At 44.6% G+C, this 22,647-nt stretch overlaps 1 protein-coding gene across 1 annotated transcript in view; it reads left to right on the plus strand.

Moving 5' to 3' along the window:
- The window catches only part of DNAH1 (dynein axonemal heavy chain 1), a 144,833-nt gene that overhangs the window by 59,492 nt on the left and 62,694 nt on the right, over positions 1 to 22,647 (plus strand). The window contains exons 34-53 of the mRNA XM_065408329.1: positions 639 to 730; positions 1,330 to 1,484; positions 2,845 to 3,022; positions 3,675 to 3,869; positions 4,569 to 4,688; positions 5,389 to 5,547; positions 5,863 to 5,967; positions 7,859 to 7,999; positions 8,534 to 8,694; positions 9,835 to 9,992; positions 10,186 to 10,359; positions 10,725 to 10,763; positions 12,089 to 12,267; positions 13,077 to 13,307; positions 14,657 to 14,853; positions 16,228 to 16,363; positions 16,696 to 16,904; positions 17,589 to 17,760; positions 18,167 to 18,358; positions 19,708 to 19,818. Of these exons, the coding sequence (XP_065264401.1) occupies positions 639 to 730; positions 1,330 to 1,484; positions 2,845 to 3,022; positions 3,675 to 3,869; positions 4,569 to 4,688; positions 5,389 to 5,547; positions 5,863 to 5,967; positions 7,859 to 7,999; positions 8,534 to 8,694; positions 9,835 to 9,992; positions 10,186 to 10,359; positions 10,725 to 10,763; positions 12,089 to 12,267; positions 13,077 to 13,307; positions 14,657 to 14,853; positions 16,228 to 16,363; positions 16,696 to 16,904; positions 17,589 to 17,760; positions 18,167 to 18,358; positions 19,708 to 19,818 (3,104 nt within the window). The remainder of the gene's footprint in view (positions 1 to 638; positions 731 to 1,329; positions 1,485 to 2,844; positions 3,023 to 3,674; positions 3,870 to 4,568; positions 4,689 to 5,388; positions 5,548 to 5,862; positions 5,968 to 7,858; positions 8,000 to 8,533; positions 8,695 to 9,834; positions 9,993 to 10,185; positions 10,360 to 10,724; positions 10,764 to 12,088; positions 12,268 to 13,076; positions 13,308 to 14,656; positions 14,854 to 16,227; positions 16,364 to 16,695; positions 16,905 to 17,588; positions 17,761 to 18,166; positions 18,359 to 19,707; positions 19,819 to 22,647) is intronic.

The raw sequence follows: 22,647 nt of genomic DNA on the forward strand, positions 1-22,647 counted from the left end.
TCCTGCGGCTCTTTGCAGTACATGATATTAAAACACTGTGTGATTTAATTCTTAAGCAATCAGGAGGCTTTTGCTGTGTTATGAACCAATTGAAGTTGATAAAATAATAATACTTGGTCAGTCATTTTGCTGTAAAAATAATATATATATATATATGCGCACACATTATGTGTGTGTACATATAGATAGATAGATAAAAGAGTAAATGAAACACTGAATTCACACTACAGTAGCTCTTTTGGGTAATGCTGATCGCTAATTTGGCTCCTGAACCACTGAGGTCTGAGTATCACTGCTCTGATGATTATGGCCAATGACTATTTGGCCAAAAGAACCAACTATATGCATCACTACCTATGGGGCCCCGATCCTACTTAACTTTGTGGCACCTGCTTAACTTTAAGGATAGGACTAGTCTCATTGTCTTCAGTGGGACTGCTTTTTGCTTAAAGTTCAGCACATAGGCGAGTGCTTTGCTGGATTGGAGCCAGGGTCATTACAGGCCAATAAAACCGCACTGGCTTATGACATGTGGGCAACAAGTCCATTGCTCTGCCAGTTGGAGCATGCAGCCCTCGGATTTGCTGGCAAGTGAAACAGATTACAAGATCCACATTCAGAATCTTGTTCCTTCTCAGGTTTTGTGACAAAGTGCATCCAGCTATATGAAACCACTGTGGTGCGCCATGGCCTCATGCTGGTGGGGCCAGCAGGCTCGGGGAAAACAAAGGTAAAGGTGATTGAGACACTGCATTGGGTACAGTGAGCCATTGCATGTATATGAATAGCTAGATGGGAGTGGAATGGGGAATCATAGAAGAGTGTTAAATCTTGCACAAAACACTAATGATGTAGCATTTCCAGCTCTCTATGCATAGCAGCTATGGGAGTGAGAGATTTTTGTTCTGACTTGAAATAGAGATGAAAATATGGATTTGTAGCAGTGGTGAAGTATATTAGCAACCTGCTCTTCTGGGCTTTGCGATCAGTCTCTGAGGCTTACTAGCGGTATCCTAAACTTCAGAGTCCCATGCAGAAGTTTGAGGATGGTTTTGAGGCTGGCCAGCTTCAACTACTATCATGTAGGGTCTCCAGATATTTCACCAGCCGCTAGTATTGGTGATTTAAGTTCCTTCCCTTCTTTTCTGTGATCAGCCTCTTTCTTACAGATCCATTTCCCAGGCTACTTCCAGACACTTGCAGAAAGTCCTTCATTACATCTCCTCCTTCCTCACTGTCTTCGGAATCATGTCCCTGTGAGTTTACTTCCCCTCTGATTGCTGTCATAGAAGCCATAATATTTAATTCCCTTCCCTTCTGTCTCTGCAGTGTTACAGAGTTCTGGCAGCTGCAATGACCTCTCTGAAAGGTCAGCCTTCGGTCAGTGGTGGGAATTATGAAGCAGTCAACTACTTTATACTGAATCCGAAATCCATCACTATGGGCCAGCTTTATGGAGAGTTTGACTTGCTAACGCATGAATGGTAAAGGACAAAACCCATCCTCCTCCTTCTCATCTGGTCTAGGGCTTCTTGTCATCCATCTAGGTCTATGAACTCTGTAGGATACAGCACCTTAAAGAGCTTTACTTGCTTTAGAGGAAAGAGTGAAGAATGCCTTTTGTGGGGTGTAAATCTGGCTTGTGCTGATGGCCTTCTGTAACTAAGGGAAGATAGTCAAAGAGAAGTTAGGTTCCCAACTCTCATTGCCTGCCATTGGGAATTAGGAGCCTATCTTTGTGCTTGAATATCTCCCCCCTACTTATTATTTCAGAGGTTCTCCATCCTCATTCTGCAGACTCCTTATTGAGAGAGACTCATCTCCCTTCTCGACAGCCCACTTATCACTGGCTGGGCTTTTAAATGTTCCTCTCTGAGGCTGGCTCAGAAGGGCTTGGTGGATTGATAGAGATCCTCATGCTATAATGTAAGATCCACTTGCATTATTGTAACGCTTCCTGTCAAACCAGCCAGATGCTTAGGAACAAAGTTAAAGAACGTATGTTCCAGAAAACTATGAAAACCAATAAAAAAAAAAACCTCTGAGAAAAGCGAAAGCAAATAAATTTCTCATACTGTACCCTGAAGCTCACTAGCTCTGGGCTCCAGTGAATCTTTATTGAAGGATATTTCTATAGTATATTCCAGTTAAGCTTGACAGCTTATTTATGATGTGGTTCCTGCCCAAGGGCAGCACATAGACACATCAGCGTGACAAAAAATACAGTCTCTATATAAAACACATTTAGAGACATAAATCTATCTCTTTTAATCAGCTGGGCTTCAGACTAGTCTGTTTTCTTTTGATCTCAGTAACAATGGCCATGAACATCTGTGGTGCTATATAAATAACAATAATTATTTAATAATGGGAGTGCAATTGAGGGTCTGAGCAGCAATTGCACTGTAGACATTCACATACAGATTAAATCCCAGACGTCAACATCCATCACTCTCTCCTCCACTATCCCACTCATCACCAGCAGCACCACTGGCATTGTATGGATGCATTATTAGTGTCCATGTTGTGCTATGTATATAGGAGCAACAGGAATTGGGGTCTTCACTCACAAAGTGGGGTAGGTTTTCTAAAAATGTTATGCTAAAAAGATGTGCAGATTCTAGAGATTTACTGGGGAAGGAGAGAGACATCTTTATCAGCTCACTTTAATAAACTTGCGAGGCACTCAGATACACCGTATATGAACCCAGAGTGAAATCCCGCTCCAGGGAAGTTGGTGGAAATTTTGCTATTGATTTCAACAGGGTCAGAATTTCACTTGGAGATAGATATAATGAAAGCAACTGTTACAGCTTCTCTTGCCTCTTTCCTCCCATGTTACAGGACGGATGGGATTCTTTCATCACTCATTCGGGTGGGAGCAATCGCCAGTGATACAAATAAGAAATGGTATGTGTTTGATGGGCCAGTCGATGCGGTCTGGATTGAGAATATGAACACCGTGCTGGATGATAATAAGAAGCTGTGTCTTAGCTCTGGAGAAATCATTAAGCTAACAGAGGTGACTAACCTCTCTCCTCTTGCTGTCCTGTTTCTCTCTCCTCTCTAGCTGTTCTCTCCTCTGTTTGCTCGCTCTAACATGGCGCAGAATTGCCTTTGCATTTCCAGTTAACATTATGTACAGGATGGATTCCTGCAGAGATTACCATCTGTAGAGCAGTAATAGCTAAGAGCCCTCATCACGAACCAGGACCCCAGTGTGCTAGGTGCAGTACAGACAGAGAACAAGGCAGTCCCTGCTCTAAAGAGCTGACAAGCTACATTTGGTTCTTTCTGTTTGACTGCAGTATATGCGCCGTACCTCTGCAGGCAGGCACTGAGCCTCAGATTTTCAAAGGAGGGCTAAGCCAAATGCTACTGACATTCAAGGGGTGTTGGGAATTGTAACTTCTTTTGCTTCTTTGACAATCCCAGCTTGAGTCTGAGTCCACTGAGGTGAAAATCCCAGGGAGCCCCAGCATTCGCTTTACTCCCCTGCGGCATTATCTGCTTCCCTCCCAACACCAGTGGCAGAGAACTGCATTATTAGAGCCGATTCCTTTGAGCCGAATAGGTGATCTTATCATTGAGCCATGCTGAAAGACCCTAGGAGCCTTTCTTTCCTAAGGCTGAGCTATGCTGACAGATCCTTGTTTTCCATCCATGGTTTTCAGATGATGACCATGATGTTTGAAGTACAGGACCTGGCTGTTGCCTCCCCGGCCACAGTATCCCGGTGCGGCATGGTTTACCTGGAGCCCAGCCTCTTGGGGCTCGAGCCCTTCACTTGGTGCTGGCTGAGGAAAATTCCAGACATCATGAAGCCTTTCTCAGAGCAGTTAGCATCCCTCTTCAGCAGATTTCTAGAGGTGAGCTCCTGTCATGTTCCAGATCTCTCCCAGTCTGTCTGACAGACCTGGCTTTAGGATGCCAGTTGCTCAGAACCTGTTGGGTTAGTTTTAGAGTAGTCGGTCCTTCTAAAGATCTAAGATTTTAGCCACATCTAAGATTAAATGCCTAAATGATTAAATGCTACCAGTACCCAGAGTGAATCTGCTGGTCTTAATAACGTATGTACTCACTAATCCATGTAGATGTGACTTCTTCATACTGGCCCGAAGGACTGTGTGGTTTTTTATAATCAGCACGCCAGATTCTTTCCTGCGGTAACTTCTGTGGAGTTATTCCACGGAGGGACGTAGCTCTGAATTGTAAAACTGAGCCTTGCTATTTCCATCATTTTGATGGAAAACAACAGAGCACTGTCGGAAATATTTTAAAAGCTATTTATCAGCAATGATGGCAAAAAGAGCAGGACTGTTACTGTATTATAATCTATTCAGTATTAAATAGAAGAGGTTTACTCAGACTCTCTCCTCGGCCTCCATTCTCTGGCTGAAGCGACCGGTATTTGGGGCACAGCTTGAAATAGCAGAATTTTCAGCTGTGACCTCCCTGATAAATGTAACATGCAGTGAGAAAAGGGGAAACTGAAGCCCTAGGAGGTAAATAAACTCTTGAAAGGAAGATGACACAGGAGCTGAGCTGTGTCTGCCTGATCCTTGCAGGAGTCCATCAGCTTTGTCCGGAGTTCAGTGAAAGAGATAATTGCCTCAACAGACAGTAACCTGACGATGAGCCTTCTCAAACTACTGGAGTGCTTCTTTGAACCTTTCATTCCCATTGAGGTAGGAATTTTTGTATCATCCGTTTGTTGCTATCGCTGCTCATGGCACTAGAGGGTTAAACTGCAGAGTGTAGGAGGAACACCAGAGCTACCACCTGTGCACATTACAGGATGGAAGTTACAGGGAAACAATGTGTTCTATGCATAGTGCTGGAGGGAGCTTGGTCAGTTACTCTGAAGCTCATCTACATACAGCATTGCCCTGACTCATGCTGAATGCATGGTTATATTGAGGATTATCTGCAGTACACCAGAGAAGGATGACTCTAGCTCTGTACACAATAGAGGATTATACTATAAAGCAAGAGGATAATCTGCTAACTACAACAGTAGCTCGACAATTATAGTGCTGGATGAAATAGGTTGCACATTTATATTTAGGAATACACCCGGGATAGTAGTTTCTTTGTATTGATATTGAAGGAGACAGGCATTAAAATCCACAGGCCAAATTCTGCTCTCATTGACAGTAACAAAAATCCAGAGTAACAATGGAGCTTCTCCAGATTTACACCAATGTAACTGAGAGCAGAATTTGGCTCACAGTCTGTAATGAATGGACTCATCTAAGAATCATTCAGAGAAGCAGTAAATAAACTAAATGGAGGCATCAAGATTTTCATTGAGGTGCACATATTTAACCCCCAATCCAATTGAACTGTGTGTGAGGATTAAATTTGTGCTGCTTATTGGATGTTCAGGGAATTAGGAAGGTTCCCCGTGAGAAGGCTGACCGACTTGGAGAACTGATTGAACCCTGGTTCATGTTCTCCTTGATCTGGAGTGTGGGTGCAACTGGAGATGCCCAAAGCCGCGTGGCCTTCAGCATGTGGTTGAGAGAGAAGATGGCAAGTGAACAGGTAAGTGGATGTAAAGGTAATATTAGCTCATGATGGTAGCACCTGGTAACAGGTGTAACAGAGCTCCCTGAATTTCCAGAAGACTTGTGTAAGGGTCCCTCATGGGGTATTATCTACAGGGGGGAAACTTCAAGCTTCATCAGAACATCTGCATCAAAACCTCTAGGAAAGAGGATAGAGAGAGATAAGCCATATGGACTGGACAGAATTTCATTGCTGAAAAGTAATGTTCTCCATATTAGCCTGGTTCCTGTTGGTCAATTGATCTGGACCAGAGCCAGGTGTGACATTCATGCTCTGCTTTATTCCCCACAGATCCAGTTACTTTTCCCAGAGGTGGGGCTGGTTTATGATTATAAACTGGATGATGCTGGGCTCAGCAATCCTGAGGAAGATATAGATGAAGATGTTGTCAAGGAGGTAAAGACTTTACCCACCTCTAACTTATGGATTAAAAAGCTGAGCAATTCATCAAACTAAAGAATAGAAGGGAGGGACCAGCAGCTAAGGCTAAGGTATTGCACACACAGTAAAATCTACTCACCAGGGGCGAGCAGGAGCCTTGCCATACTGGGTGGAGATGTCTAAAGAGAAATTGAACGTTGTGTTTAAAAAAAGGTTTCTTACCCTTGTGATTGTGAAGTAGGGCTTCCAAATGCAAGTCTGCAGACAGTTCCAGTGCCTCTGCCATTGCTCAGGGCTTTCCTCTGGTTGGGAAATGTCCAAAGTCTGGTCAATTTCACTGCTGTTATTCAGAAGGCTGGAAGGGAGAGAGAGAGAAGTAAAAATAAGAAGATTCATGTCAATTTCATGGTGCTGGTGCTTGGGATAGCCATGAGCAAACTGAATATGAGTCCTCAATGTGATGCAGCTGCAAAAAAGGCTAATATTATTTTGGAGTTTAACAGGAGAGTTGTATGTAAGACACAGGAGGTAACTGTCCTGCTCTAATCTGCACTGCTGAGGCTCCAGCTGGAGTACTCTGTCCAATTCTGGGCACCACAATTTAGGAAGGATGTGGACAAATTGAAGAGAGTCCAGAGGAAAGCAACAAAAGGTTTAGAAAACTTGATCTATGAGGAAAGTTTAAAAAAACTGGGCATGTTTAGTCTTGATAAAAGAAGACTGAGACCTGATAATAGTCTTCCAGTATGTTGAGGATGGTGATCAATTTTTCTTCATATCCACTGAAGGTAGGACAAGAAGTAATGGACTTAATCTGCAGCAAGGGTGAGTTAGGTTAGATATTTGGAAAACCTTTCTAATTTTAAGGGTAGGTAAGCTCTGGAATAGGCTTCCAAAGGGAGGTCATGGAGTCTCCATGATTGGAAGCTTTTAAAAACAAGTTGGACAAACACCTGTCTGGGATGGTCAAGGTTGACTTGGTACAGCCACAGCTCAGGGGGCTGGACTTGATGACTTCTTGAGGTCCCTTCCAGCCCTGCATTTCTCTGGTTCTCTGAGCAGTGGCAGAGGCAGCATTGGAGCTACACCTCTACCCCGATATAATGCTGTCCTCGGGAGCCAAAAAATCTTACTGCGTTATAGGTGAAACCGCGTTATATCGAACTTGCTTTGATCCGCCGGAATGCGCAGCCCCGCCCCCCCGGAGCACTGCTTTACCGCATTATATCCGAATTCATGTTATATCGGGTCACCTTATATCAGGGTAGAGGTGTGTTTGCACTGGGGAAAGACCTCAGAAATGGAATCTGGAGGAGGATTCTCTGAGCCTCACTGGTGGACCCATTCCCTAATCTTTGGACTGGCCTTGAGTTAGTAGGTTTTGGCCTCTGGCTTTTTTCAAGTGGGATGGTAATTCATTTCATGCACACATATAGCCTCTCTGCCCCATGCATTTCAGGTGAACACAGGAATGGAGTCTGCAACAAACAGAGAAAGGTTTCCAATGAAACAGTCTTCCTCCTTTTTAGTCAGATCTATTTCCCTCTTATGGTTTAAGTCTCTGTTTAATGGTACTGTCTGTTCTTGCAGCTATCTCAAATGTTCTGTCAACATTTGAACCAATTTTTCGGAAAGAATTCAAGAGTGAGTTACTTTGGGGGCAACAATCTCTAACCCTCAGGCTGCCCTTAGTCCATAGTAAAAGTGTCAGCTGCTTTGGGGGACAATAATATATAGAGAGATGTTGTAGAGAGGAGAGCAAGGGACCGGGAATCAGGTCACCTAAGAAATCCATTCCTAATCTATACAAAGAGCTTTGAAGAGGAAAAGCACAGTATAAGTGCTGACTCTTATTATCACCGTTTTACAGGCAGTTGCTTCTTCCAGTAACAACTCTGTCTTTCAGGTGGGCTGGGTGAATTGGATGGATTACACTGCACAGTTCACCATAGTTCCTGACACAAGTTTCTGTGACATTATAATCCCCACAATGAATACTGTCCAGATGGCCCACCTGCTGGAAATGCTGCTCACCAATCGAAAACCAGTATGTGTCTTGACCTTGCCTTTGCTTTTGGATATAACCTTTGTCTCTTTGGCTGTGGTCCCATTTTCTATATGGTGATAGGTGCCTTAGAAATACTTTATATAGTTAAATTCTCCCCCTGCTGCAGACATTCATTCCTGTAGTTGGACATGGTACTTGGCTTACAAGCATCATTATTCCTTTCCCTCAGCAACTGAGCTGATGCCAACTTTACATAGATAGACCGAGGCAGTGCAGATGCCGGATTCAGCCTCACTTGCTCTAACAGGTCGACCAATCACCACCCAAGATTTCTCCACTCTCTAGGGCTCCCTCCCCTACTTCTCCAGTTCAATTCTTTTCATTGTGAGAGAGATCTGTTATCCTAATCTGCCTCCCTAACGAAGAGAGTAAACTTTTTGTTCTTGACTGGTTTTGGTAGGAGTCTGTGTCGTCCCCACTGAGCCAGTCAAAGCAAACCAGTTGACAAATGGTTATTCTATCTGCCCGGGTTTACACTGCAATGATGACTACCTTTCCTTTTTCTCACTGCAGGTTCTCTGTGTTGGTCCAACTGGCACTGGGAAGACTCTCACGATTTCAGACAAACTTTTGAAGAACTTGCCTCTAGAATACATCACCCACTTTCTAACATTTTCTGCTCGCACCTCAGCCAATCAAACCCAGGACCTCATTGACAGCAAACTGGATAAAAGGCAAAACTCTTGCGCTAGCAAAGGCAGCACTCCTGTCATTGATATACCTCTCTGTTAATACCTTTGTCCTTCGGTTCCATCCTGAGCACTGAAAGGACACAGTCCAAATGTAACTCTGGCTGAGGGAAATAAAGGGCACTCCAATCCTAACTTTGGATCAGGGAGGGCTAGAAACATTGGATGCAATGGCCAATAAAAGACAGTAGTGAGAATCTGTTGATGTTGCACGATTCCTTGTTATCCCTTAAATGCTACACAATTTGGCCTAACTAGCAGCGATCATTCCCGAAATCCGGGTACTGGATCTTCAAGGAAACTGGTGAGGGGAGGAAACGTTAGCCATTGCATGCCAAGAATCATCCAGCATGGGCTAACAGCATTCATTCTTAACCCCAAAGAGGCTTGCTTCACCCTTCACCATTCACAATCTGGTTTGATGCATCCAGTGATCAATCGTGTGAAACGCATATACAGGTCTGTCGCATCTTACACGCATTTAACATGCGTGATTTCAACTTTACGCGGTCGGCAAAAACAAAAAACAAAAAGAGAAAAATAACAATTTTAATACTATACCTGTAGTGCGGGCGATTTCGCCCGCCATTGAACTCAATGGAATTTTGGCTATACGCGGTTTTCGCTTTACACGCTAACCGCAGAACGGAACCCCCGCGTAAGATGAGACAGACCTGTAAGACATTCTCTCTGATTCACTTCAAGTTCTCCTGACTGACAATATAATATTTAGGGGTATATTTCGCTACTTGAGATATGCAGGTGACTCCCATTGTCATTAATGGGTCACACATGCATTCATCAAGGGGGGCAAACAGACTGATGGGACCAAATTCTGGTCAGTCTTACACCACTGCAACTATACGGGCTTCATTGGGATTGCACAGGTGTAACTTGAGACAGAATTCTGAAGTAACCAGAGGACTTCACCTGAACACTGTGTTGTGCCTTTTCGGGAGATAGCGGGGGTGGAATGCAGATCCAGAGAAGGGGGGTGAATCCATAGGCAGCTTATGCAGTGGGTCCTTTGGACTGGGTTGTGTCAGGAGTGCTTTGGTGATGGAAGTGTTGGGTTGTGCTCCCTTCAGCCATCTCCATTCTCACATACTTTCTCCATCCTTGCAGGAGAAAGGGGGTGTTTGGTCCTCCTCTTGGCAAGTACTTCATATTTTTCATTGATGACCTAAATATGCCGGCACTGGAGACCTATGGTGCTCAGCCACCCATTGAGCTGCTTCGGCAGTGGATGGACCACCAGGGCTGGTACGACAGGAAACAGATTGGTATGATCCAGGTTCTTTGCCTAACACTGTTTATATTCTCTAGGGTTGGCATGCTGACTAATTAGGCTAATGCGGAGGTAACCAGCCTCCAGTGTATATACATAGCGAGTGAGACGTAGGATTCATAGAAAACATTTCTGGTTTAGGCTTGGCATGCAGCTACACCATTACTCTCCTCTGGATTATTTCCCAGGTATCTTTAAGAACCTGGTGGATATTAACTTCGTCTGTGCCATGGGCCCCCCAGGCGGAGGAAGGAATGCCATCACGGCACGCCTCACCCGTCATTTCAACTATCTTTCCTTTACGGAGATGGAGGACAGCAGCAAGAAGAAAATCTTCTCCACCATTCTTGGCAGCTGGATGGGTAAGTTCTGAGAACACAAGGCTTTTCCTCTTCACTTCGCAAGTCTCTGCCCATCTACATCCCCCCTTGGTTAAGAATTAAGCTAATGAGGGGATTAAGAAATGCTGGAATCTGGAATGAAAAGTGTTTCTGAGAAACTATCATTTGACTCTGAGCAGCGGGGTAAATTGGCACATTTTCATCATGTTCAGTGGAGATGTGCCAATTTACCACCATAGAGAATCTGGCCCTGAAAAGTGTACATAAAATCTGACATAGCCTAGTCCTCTTAAAAGGGATTTTCTGTGTGTTGGACAAAGTGCTGTGGATATTATCTATCTTTGCCAATAGAAAACAATCTTTGTTTTTCTTCCTTGATTTTCTAGCTGGACTCCTTGGAGAAAGAAGTTTCAGAGATCCAGTCCGTAAGTAAAAGTGGCTGAACACAAACCATACATTGTGAACAGGACAGGGCTCACGGAGTGCTGAGAAGGACTCTAAAACTATGAGTTACCCGTATCCTTCAGTAGACTCGGACATTTGCCCAGATGACTGGGCAAGATGTGTTGCATGATCTCTGCAGTTGGCTTCAGACTTTGTAGAAGAAGCAGGGGTTTCTTTTATTCTCCAACAGCTGTAGCCTGTGAACAGCTGAGCAGTGAGTACTGGAGTCTGCAAAGGTGCTGTAGCCACCCAGGGAAAAGATTTTCAGAATAGAACAAGTCACTTAGAATTGATTTCATTTTGTGTCATAGTCTCATCATCATTTGTCCGTTTCTAGTTTCCTTTTATTCCCATCCATGGGCCTGAGCTGGGTGGTTTGGGACCAAGGTGTGAATTTGAGGTCACATCCACAGAGCTGAGCATCTGAGTGTAAACACTGGAAAGGAATATGAACATCAAGCTGTAACCAAGGGCCAGAGCAGAGATTTCTGGGCACCCATGCAGGGATTCTAAGCAACGACAGGAGATGTTGGCTCCTAGGTATGAACTTGGGGCCATAGCAAGGTCTGTGGGTGTGAGTCAAAGGTACAAGTAGTGAATTTGGCCATGTTTGGTGGGATCTTAGTCAGCATCGTAAAAAGTGGGCATGATTATAGGGTGTGACAGGGCTGTTACAAAGGTATTTTTTTATAAGAAACTGGATTAGGATAAAAAAATGTTTTGGTAACTGGCATGCTTTTAATCCTGCCATTCACCACCCTCAAGGGAAATCTTTCCTTGAGGACCCCACGTTAATTGAGTTTGATGTATGACAAATGTATCCCAGAAACCCAAGATGGCATAGTGCTCATTAGGCACCCCCCTATTCCCTTATTAGTGACATCCCCCATTACTTTCTACTCTCTTTTCTTTAATCTTCCCCCGCACATAAGATACTTTTTTGTACATGTTCAGTCTCTACAGATGCTTCTGAGTGTGACCTTTGTACTGCAGCTGCTGCTTAGTAGGTCAGGGTTGCCTCCTTGGTAGGACAGGATTGATACTTCGCTACTGAGCTCACGTGTGTGGACTAGTTGGACAAAGTCTGGCTATGACTGGTGAAGAGTCTCCCCTTGAGTATTGGTCAACACTGAGCCCGTTGGCTGCAGATTCAACAAGTATGGCAAGCTGAGGAGATGGCAAGGTCCACAATGAGTGTTACTGAACAATAGCAATGGTGGCATCAGTGTCAGTCTGCCTGCCTATTGTGCTTGAATTCTGTCAGTCCTTCACACCCCTAAAATGCCGCTGCCTTCTGTTCCTGCAGCTGGAGCCCCTGGAGTCGAGCACTTGAATGAGCCCCTTGTCGATGCCACCATTCGTGTGTATTCAACCATCACGTCCCAACTGTTGCCTACTCCAGCAAAGTCACACTATACCTTTAATCTGAGGGACCTCTCCAAAGTTTTCCAGGGGATGCTCATGGCTGAAGCCTGCAAAATCGAGGTGAGTCCTCCCACCATTTTATCTCACATGATTCTGTACTGCCTGGGGAATTCCAGATCTCACTGTACGCAGGTCAAGGTTCAAAATGGACATAGAAAAGGCAAGAAGCTGCCCGAGGCCTTGCGTTATTAGTAGGGACTTGTTGCACTTCCCAGGTTATTCAGACTTGTGCATTTTGACACTACTCAAGTGTAATAAATGCACAGAAATACCCTATTTGTTGTGTCTTTTTGCACAATTATAAATATGAAATCACGTGTAAACTGGAATGGATGCTGCTGGAGGAGTTCCAACACCCAGGATGCTGTCTTGGGTCAGTTTTCCTTGGGGAAATTGTGGGTTCTCCACCACTTGAAGTCTTTAAATCAAGAGTGGATGTCCTTCTAAACAATATGCTGACTTAGTACAGGAATTGCTGGCGGAAGTTCTTTGGCCTGTATTCTGCAAGGCAGGTTAGATTATCATAATGGGTCTTTCCGGTCTTAATCTCGGACCTTTGAAAATAGTAATAAAGGAAGAATTAAAATCTAATAAGAAATGACGGATTGAACTCTAACAATGTGGATTTTAAAGTTACCCCAGCCTGGGGAAGAATAGCACAGATATTTATTGCAGTGTTAATTAACTCCTCTGTAGAGCACATGCTTTAGCATGGAATGCTGCTAAGAAAGGGGTTTAGCGGTGTCCTTCCAAATTCTTCTTTTTCTAACTGAGAGTTAGAAATGACCACATGTTCTGGAGGTAACCTAGCAATCATGCAGGAGGGACTCGTAGCCTAATGAACATATCTCACTGGGATTCTCTGCCAGGACAAACTGCACCTGCTCAGGCTCTGGTATCATGAGAGTTGCCGTGTGTTCCGCGACCGCCTGGTTAATGATGAGGACCGCAACTGGTTTGATGATCTGATGAAGAGCATGATGGCAGAGTGGGACACCACCTTTGAGGAGGTTATCCCCTACCAGCCAGTTCTCTTTGGGGATTTCATGATGCCTGGTGCTGATGTCAAAATATATGAACTAATTGATGACCAGGAAAAGGTAGAATGCTTTTGATTCCTCCCCATTTTTATTACTTTCTTTTCCTTGTATTCACTCCTATTGAACACTAAGAAGGCATAGCTGATACAAGCTATGGGTTTTCTCTAGCTGAGTGTTTAGAATGTGTCACCTACCCAGAGTTAACATTGCCGGGCTATGTTGAGGTGGTTAGGATATGATCCCATACCCAGTGCCAACCATGTAATGCTCTACAGAGTCAGGCTAGGCTCTAAATGAATGATGGACACAATATGAGGACCTGAATGAAATTGAACTAGGAAGTGATGTCTTTCCGAATTCCCCTACATCTTCTGGTGTTTGGGCAGGTAATAATGATCCTGCAAAGAGCAATAGGCCACCTTCTGTGCCAACCCTCCTAACCTGAGTGCAACACTCAGAACTGGAGGATGGAATTGACTAGGAGGAATCCCAGCCTTATGTTCAATAGGACAATGCTAGCCTGTAAGATCTTTACAATTGACCTTTACAAGTAATTATCATTACTGCAGGATTCCCTGTTGGGGGAGAGTAGTACTACTGTGGTAATGTTAATAAGCAAAAGGTAAAATTATAAAGATTTTAATGATGAGCAATGTAGTTTGCACTCGCTACCGGAAACAAATAATATCATCACCTCTCATCTCATGATTGCTAAATGAAATACATTCATTAATTAATTCAGCCTCACAACATCCTCTCTGGTAGGTAAATGTACCCATGCCCATTTTATAGATGGACAAAATACACAGTGAGGCCCAGATCCACAAAAGTATTTAGACTTCTAATTTCCATTGATTTCAATCCGGGCCCAAGAGATTAAGTTACTTGCCCAAGTTCCCACTGTGAATCCATGGCAGAACTGAGAGTAGAACCCATAAAATATTAACCCCTGGTCCATTGCATTAACCTCTGGGCAACACTGTTGAAGAAGACCCTGATGGAATTGGCACACGATACTGTTTAAATAATCATGTGGGTGAGACGTTTTGGCTAGGGAGGTTAAACTCAATGTAGTATTTCCTCTTTTCTGAAGGGGTGGATTCAGGTGAGTCTTTGTCTGGTTTATTTCTCTTTTTCAGCAGCTACTCTTTCCATCTTGAGTCCAGAAAATGAGACCCACGTGGCCCCTAATAGACCACTTCATGGCCTAGTCAGCAGGAGATGATCAGATGTAGTGCTGGTGGCCCCTTCTTGAAGTGAGCACCACTTCAGGTGTACGTTATTTCCACCTACGTGTGGTTCTCAAGGATCGTTTCTGCCATGAGGGGCTGGTCTTTCCCTTGGATTGCTTCTGGGAAGCTGCTGCGCTTGCCATGTTGTTGTTCTTACCTGTCTCTATTTACCTGCAGCTTATGCGTGTGATTGAGGAGTACATGGAGGAGTACAATCAGATCAACACCACCAAGATGAAGCTGGTGCTCTTTATGGATGCTATGCAGCACATCTGCCGGATCAGCCGGATCCTGCGCCAGGCACTGGGGAATGCTCTCCTCCTGGGCGTTGGAGGAAGCGGAAGGGAGTCTCTCACCAGGCTGGCATCTCACATGTAAGAAAAAAGACTTCTGTACAGCTAGCACCAAGCAGCTGTGCCAGGGCTGCCTTTCTATGAATCTCAGAGTCTGTTAATTAATACCATAGCCGCTATGGTAGTGCTAGCTCTCAACACCTCCCATTCTGTCCCATGAGAAAAACACCAAAGACCAATCCAGCCCAGCCCAGCCCAGCGGTGTGCTCTACACAACAGTATGAAACACACAGGTTCAATTCCTGGTCTCTCTCCCATGCCAGCAGGAGCTCTGGACAGCAGGAAGGCAATGGCATGAGTTACAAAATAGTATAGTACAAAATAGTAACCCCTTAGTAAGGCATGGTATTGGCAGGCTGTGAAAGCAATACCAAGCCGTCCTTCAGAGCCAGGGGCTGGGAGGTATGGATCTTGAGAGCAGAGAGGTGTAAACTTGGGGAGAAAGGGTCCTGGGGACTGATGAATATAGATAACAGCTCAACAAAAATACACATGTTGGTGTTTCTAAGGCAGGGGTGGGCAAACTACGGCCCAGGGGCCACATCCAGCCCTCTAGATGTTTTAATCCAGCCCTCAAGCTCCTGCTGGGGAGTGGGGTCAGGGGCTTGCCCCACTCCGCGTGGCTCCCAGAAGCAGCAGCATGTCCCCCCTCCAGCTCCTAAGCATAGGGGCAGCCAGGGGGCTCCGCATGCTGCCCCTGCCCTAATTGCTGCCCCTGCAGCTCCCGTTGGCCGGGAACCGCAGCCAATGGGAACTGCAGGGGTGGAGCCTGCGGACGGGGCCACACCTCCATATAGAAGCCAGAGGAGGGACATGTCGCTGCTTCTGGGAGCTGCTTGAGGTAAGTGTCCCCCAGAGCCTGCACCCCTGACCCCCTCCCATGCTCCAACCCCCTGTCCAAGCCCTGATCCCCCTCCTGCCCTCCAAACCCCTCAGTCCCAGCCCAGAGCACCCTCCTGCACCCCCAATCCCTCATGCCCAGCCTCACCCCAGAGCCTGCACCCCCAGCCGGAGCCCTCACCCCCCCTGCACCCCAACCCCCAATTTTGTGAGCATTCATGGCCTGCCATACAATTTCCATACCCAGATGTGGCCTTCGGGGCAAAAAGTTTGCCCACCTCTGTTCTAAGGGGAATGGACTAATCCTCTTGCAGGGTAAATGCAGGTTTTATTCCAAACCTCCCTTTCGTTTATCTCTGATTGCACTACAGTACCACGCTCCTAGTGAAATGTGCATAAGGATAGCAACATGCTCATCATTAGGAGGTATAAGAAAACACATGCAATATGTTCCATTTGACATACAAAAAATCCTGGAATGGTTGGAGTCTCTTATGAAAGAAGCGGAGTCCTGTTTAGAGCATGATTTTTACTTTGAGTCTCTCTCCCCTCTAGGGCCGATTATGAATGTTTCCAGATTGAACTTTCCAAAAACTATGGGATGGCAGAGTGGCGAGAAGATGTCAAGAAAATCATGCTGAAGGCTGGCCTGCAGAGACTGCCCATTACCTTTCTATTCACGGACTCACAGGTACCAGAGTGTTATCAGAGTGGAACTGCTGAAAAAACAGCACTAGTTCCTCCTGGTTCCAAGGTCATATTTCAGAATTTCACCATGGATTGTGAGCTCTGCCAGATGGTTCTACATCCTCAGGAAATGGTTGAACATTGTGTTGTAAATGTTGATACGTGCCATAAATGTTGATACATGCTATGCATCGTAGCACACTTCGCTGGAAGCCAGCCAGCTTTACAAGGGATCTCCTATCATGGAAGCTGAGATATTTCGGGGTGTGATTTATATGATGTCTGGAGAACCAGCTCTGTTATTACCACGGACACTATTTTTATTTTTCCATCTAGATTAAAAGCGAATCTTTCCTGGAGGATATCAACAATGTGTTGAACTCCGGAGACATTCCCAATCTGTATGCCCCGGATGAGCAAGATCAGATCATGACTACTATGAAGCCCATCGTTCAGGACCTAGGGCAGCAGCCCACCAAGGCCAACCTGATGGCAGCATACACAGGACTAGTTCGCAGTAATATCCATATGGTCCTTTGCATGAGGTATGAGCCCTCCCAGCCTATGGGTCAAATCGTGAAATGATGTTGGGGACCATAGAGCTGCCTAGACTAAGCACAAGGCCTCCTCTCCACTCGTGCACAATTAACCCTTTTGTTCAGGGTAATAATGTCTCCAAATAACACACTAATGCATTTGTGGCTCAGTTCCACCACACCTACTCACATAAGAAGTACTTTATCCATTGATTTCAATGGGGCTACTTGAGGAGTAAGGTACTGTGCCACATGGTAAGGATAGCAGGATTGGGGCTACAATAACTTGCTCCAGATAGACTTAACATCAGTTTTACTTCTCAGATACCATCTTATAGGCTGAATATTCCTGTACTGTTATACTTCAGTAGCCCTCTGACAATCAAAGGAGGTGGATTTCCCCGAATACACACCATAAAACTTCCAAAGAGATACCTATCACTATAGCCATTCCTGCCAAGGGGTCGGTAGTAACCATAGAGCACTGTATGGGGTGATCTCACTCCTACTTCCTTTCTCCCCTCACGATTCATCCTGTAATAGACTCCCTTGCTAACTGCATCACCTCCTCCTTACGCTGTAGGTATATAGTATGCGTTTAAGTGAGAGTCGGTATTTCACCCAGCTCTTTGGAACCTATCATAATGTGCTGTTCTCCATTCTGTCCCCCTCAACCCAATCCTTGCTGCCTAGCCCTATTGGAGAGGTCTTCCGTGCACGGCTGAGACAGTTCCCCTCTCTAGTGAACTGCTGTACTATTGACTGGTTTAATGAGTGGCCTGCAGAAGCCCTGCAGTGCGTTGCATCTTCCTTTTTGCAAGAGATCCCAGACCTTGAAGCCACCTCTGAAGTTATAGATGGAATGGTAAGTGACATCCTTAAAATATAAGGCAGGTGTCCTGTGTATTCAACATGTATTTGTGCTGGATGATTGTTAGATGCAAGCGATGCAGGACGCATGTAAAAAGTCCTCATTTACCTTGTCATGGAGAAAAATTTTCTGGTGGTCTGAGTGAAATCAGGAACTAACTTTGTTACAGTTGGAGATGGTCATCTCCTCTCCTTTTCTTATACTTCTGTGCTATCGTGGCCTTTAGATGGGACTGCTTGGCCTTTCTCTCTCATTGTAGGCCAATTGTATGTAAGGGAATAGTAGTTTGGTTACTTTTGTGCTCCTCTCCAAGTCTCGTGCGACTTACTTCAATTTTGCTGGTGCATATACCCTGTAGGACACTTCTAATAGATTGGTCGTCTTTCCCTGCTCCTTGTAGATTCAGGTGTGTGTAGCGATCCACCAGAGCGTAGCAGTGAAGTGCAAAGTGTACCTGGCCGAGTTGGCCAGACACAATTATGTCACTCCCAAGAGCTACCTGGAGCTCCTTGGCATTTTCACAGCCCTGATCGGGAAAAAGAAACAGGAGCTGAACACAGCGAAGAAGAGGATGAAGAGTGGCTTGGACAAGGTTGGTTCCTCAGAATCAGGGGAGCTTTGGGCTCCCATCATCTATTTAATTGGTGTATTCTTTACAGCTAAAGATCCTGCAGTGATATCCCCCACCCCGCAAGCTGCCACACTGCTGTTTACTCATAGTTATGCAATGAGAGAAAACATCTACATCTAGCTCATGCTAATATAGCGTGGGACTGTCCCCCTCTCCTCTAGTGGCTAGTCCCCATAGAGGTTATATGAGCCTGCTACAGCCACTAAGCTGGTTCTTCAGCTCAGGTAGTAGGGGCTCATGTTTTTAGATCCAGAGGCCCCTGGGTTCAATCCTATCTGCCAGTGACCCATCTAGGATGCATACAAGGGTGTGTGTTAAGGCTTAGAGTTGGCTCTGAATTACCTGGACTGAAAACAGAACTTGAATGACTGTGGGACACAAATGTGCCTTTTGAGAACCCCGAGCCATATTACTGGGGTCATGGCTGTGTGCCTCTGACAGCTACTGCCCATGTGCTATTCTGCCTAGAGAGGAAAGCAGCCTCCGCTGTTGGTGGGAGGACTGCATGTAGCTGTGGCAACTACTAAACCTTTGCTAACACGTGGTGTGTTCTCCCCTGGCCATGGTGTTTAGCACTGTGGGTGCCCTTACCTTGCTCATGTGGAGTTCAAGCACATCCATTCTGGCTATGCTTACTTTGTGTGGAAAGGACAAAAGAAGAACATAAAAGGGGCCTTCCTTTCCCATTCACTCCCTGTGCAGCTGTTTGGGGTAGCTAGTATCTAGCCCTGTGTCCTCCCGCCCCACCACTGTGTGTATAAACTTTGTACAGTCCTGGAGCAGACTCTGAGCTTTCACGAGCACACGCTTGTCCTGTAGGCTTGAAAATAGGATCAGCATTTGGACTAGAAACATCCCCCACCACAGCTTCAGCTCATTGCTACTGCTCCCGAGAGCAATACTGCTTGCAAGGTGTGTTTTCCCAAATTTTCATAAGGGCCTTTTCACATAAGTTGTGTAGCTGCGCAACAGACAGTTGCTCACACAAATGTTCATAGTGCCACACAGATGCGAATATGTGCAGCAGGATCGCACCCATTTTGCAGGCAGCACTAGGTGCCTAGAGCTGAAAACGTGACCCATCGGTCAGATACTGTGAAGTTATTTCACAATAAGATTGTTAATTAAAAAGGGCATTCGCGAGCCTCCTGCAAGCACCCATTCATTGTCAGACACCATGCAGCCAATTCCATCCCTGGGGGCAGTATTCCTGACCTTCACTTCACCTTCTCAAAAGCTATGGCATCGTATTACCTTGGCATTCACTGAACAGGGTACCTAAGGGACTGAATTGCTCTCGCTTCCTCTAGCTACTGCGAACAGCAGAAGATGTAGCAAAGATGCAGGAAGAGCTAGAATCAGCACGTCCCCTTCTGGCAGAGGCAGCCAAAGACACACTGGCAACCATGGAACAAATAAAGGTACAGGATGCTTATATAGAGACACAGCCTTTCCCCCAGCAAATGGTGCAGAAGACACAGGCGAAGTTAGGTGGGGTATTTTACACTTCAAAAACAGATTCTTCTCCTTTCTCCCTCCCCACTCCCTGTAACATGGTGTAATTGACATGGGAAGCTGTGCTAAAGAACCTACTATATGGAGTCATAGATTCTAAGGCCAGAAGGGACTATTGTGATCATGTAGTCTGAACTTCTATATAGCATAGGCCAGAGAACTTACCCACAATAATTCTTAGAGCAGAGCTTTTAGAAAAACATCCTGCATTCATTTCAAAATTGCCACAACCTTTGGTAAATTCTTTCAGTGATTAATTACTCTCACCATTAAAAATGTACACATTGGTTCCAGTCTGAGTTTGTCTAGCTTCAACTTCCAGCCATTGGATCACGTTAGACCGTTCTCTGCGAGATGGAAGAGCCCATTTTAAAATATTTGTTCCCCATGTATGTACTTACAGACTGTGATCGAGTCACCCCTTAACATTCTCTTTGTTAAGATAAATAGATTGAGTTCCTGGAGTCTATCACTATAAGGCAGGTTTTCTAATCCTTTAATCATTCTTGTGGCTCTTCTCTGAACCCTCTCCAATTTATCAGCAGCCTTCTTGAATTGTGGGCACCAGAACTGATACAATATTTCAGCAGCAGTCACGCCAGTGCCAAATACAGAGGTAAAATAACCTCTCTACTCCTACTCGAGATTCCCCTATTTATGCATCCCAGAATCGCATTAACTCCTTTGACTACAGCATCATACAGGGAGCTCATGTTCAGCTGATTATCCACCACAACCCCCAAATCTTTTTCAGAGTCACTGCTTCCCACGATAGAATCTGCCATCCTGTAAATATGGCCTACCGTTTTTGTTCCTAGATGTATACATTTACATTTAGCTGTATTAAAATGCATATTTGTTTATTTGTATCCAAGCAATCTAGATCTCTCTGGATCAGTGACCTGTCCTCTTCACTATTTAATACTTTCCCAATTTTTGTGTCATCTGCATATTTATCACTATGATATTACGTTTTCTTCCAGGTCATTGATAAAGAAGTTAAACAACATAGGGCCAAGAATTGATCCCTGTGGGACTCCATTAGAAACAGACCTGTCACTGCCTGTTCCCCATTTACAGTTACATTTTGAGACCTATCAGTTAGCCAGTTTTTAATCCATTTAATGTATGCCGTATTAATTTTGTATCATTCTAGTTTTTTAATCAAAATGTCATGCAGTACCAAGTCAAACACCTTACAGAAGTCTAAGTATATTACATCAATACTGTTACTTTTCTCAACCAAACTTCTAATCTCATCCAAAAAAGATAGTTAATTTGACAGGATCTATTTTCCATAAACCCCTGTTAATTTGCATTAATTATATTACCCTCCTTTAGTTCTTTGTTAATCGAGTCCTGTATCAGCCACTTAATTATTTTGCCTGGGATCAATGTCAGGCTCACAGGCATATAACTACCCGGGTTATCCTGTTTATCCATTTTAAAAATTGGCACAATATTCGCTTTCTTCTAGTCTTCTGGAAATCCCCCAGTGCTCCAAGACTTACTGAAAATCACCATTAATGGTCCAGCGAGCTCCTCAGTCAGCTCTTTTAAAATTCTTGGATACAAGTTATCTGGACCTACTGATTTAAAAATGTCTATCTTTAGTAGGTTCTGTTTAATATCCTCCAGAGCGTCTAGTGGAATGGAAAGAGTGTTATCGCCATATGATGAGACTGCATCATCTGCTTTTCCCCAAATACAGATAGAAATATTGATTGAACACTTCTGCCTTTTCTGTATTATTATTGATAATTCTCCCATTTCTATCTAGTAATGATCTAATACCATTAGCAGGATTCTTTCTGTTCCTTTTAAAAACATCCTTTATTATTTGAATGTGTATTGTCGGGCACAGTCAGCCATTTGAGCATTCTATCAGTGCATTCCCAAGTGCTTGGTACAGAGCATATAAAGTGTTTTTAACCTTGACCATGTGTAAAAACCATGCTGAGCCAGGCACTTTACAGTTAGAAGCCTTGAAATTCACGGTTGTCCTCTGCTGGAGGGCCGGTATTGATGCTGAGCTCTGTAATTGTGGCTCTCCCTTTCTTTGAGAGAGACAGGTGCTCCTCAAGTGGCTGTGTCCCATTTTGCCTAAGGCTATACCCAGCAAGATATGGCAAATCAGCCTGATCACATGTAATAAGCTGCTCAAGTTTGCAAACAAGCCTAGATCTATAGTGGCCCTGTGGGACAGTCATTTTCAATCTATTTATTTTCCCCACACCTCTTCCTTTAATTGATCCACTCATAAGAAAGGCCCTGTTTCCATTGCATTTCCCCTCTTGGACTTCCCAAGTGTTTTTTTAAACCATGCAAGACTGAAGCTGTTAAAAAGCCTAGGTACAGTCAGAAAAGTGACTTAAAAAAGAAGCACCTTGTTACTCAGAGCTGTCACTTAGGTGTGTCCCAATTCATGTCTGCTCACTGTGCTGCCAAAAATAAGCATTTACTGCAGTTTATGCCTGCAGAGCGAATGCAGCAACTATGGGAGAGGGAGCTGGAGGCTCTTCCAGCTCATCCATCAACAGAGCAGTGACATAAATGTCAGCTGAAAAATCTGTACTGCTAGCAGCAATGCACAAACTAGAATAGACTCCCATGCTGACGTTCAGATCCCACTATGAGTCTGTGATGCTTGAGGAGAATTCATCTTGTACCCTGTGCAGATTTCATCAGGCATCAATCTCTCTCTCTCTCTCTCTCTCTCTCTCACACACACACAC

Source organism: Emys orbicularis, chromosome 7 (genome assembly GCF_028017835.1).
Source record: "Emys orbicularis isolate rEmyOrb1 chromosome 7, rEmyOrb1.hap1, whole genome shotgun sequence".
NCBI lineage: Eukaryota > Metazoa > Chordata > Testudines > Emydidae > Emys > Emys orbicularis.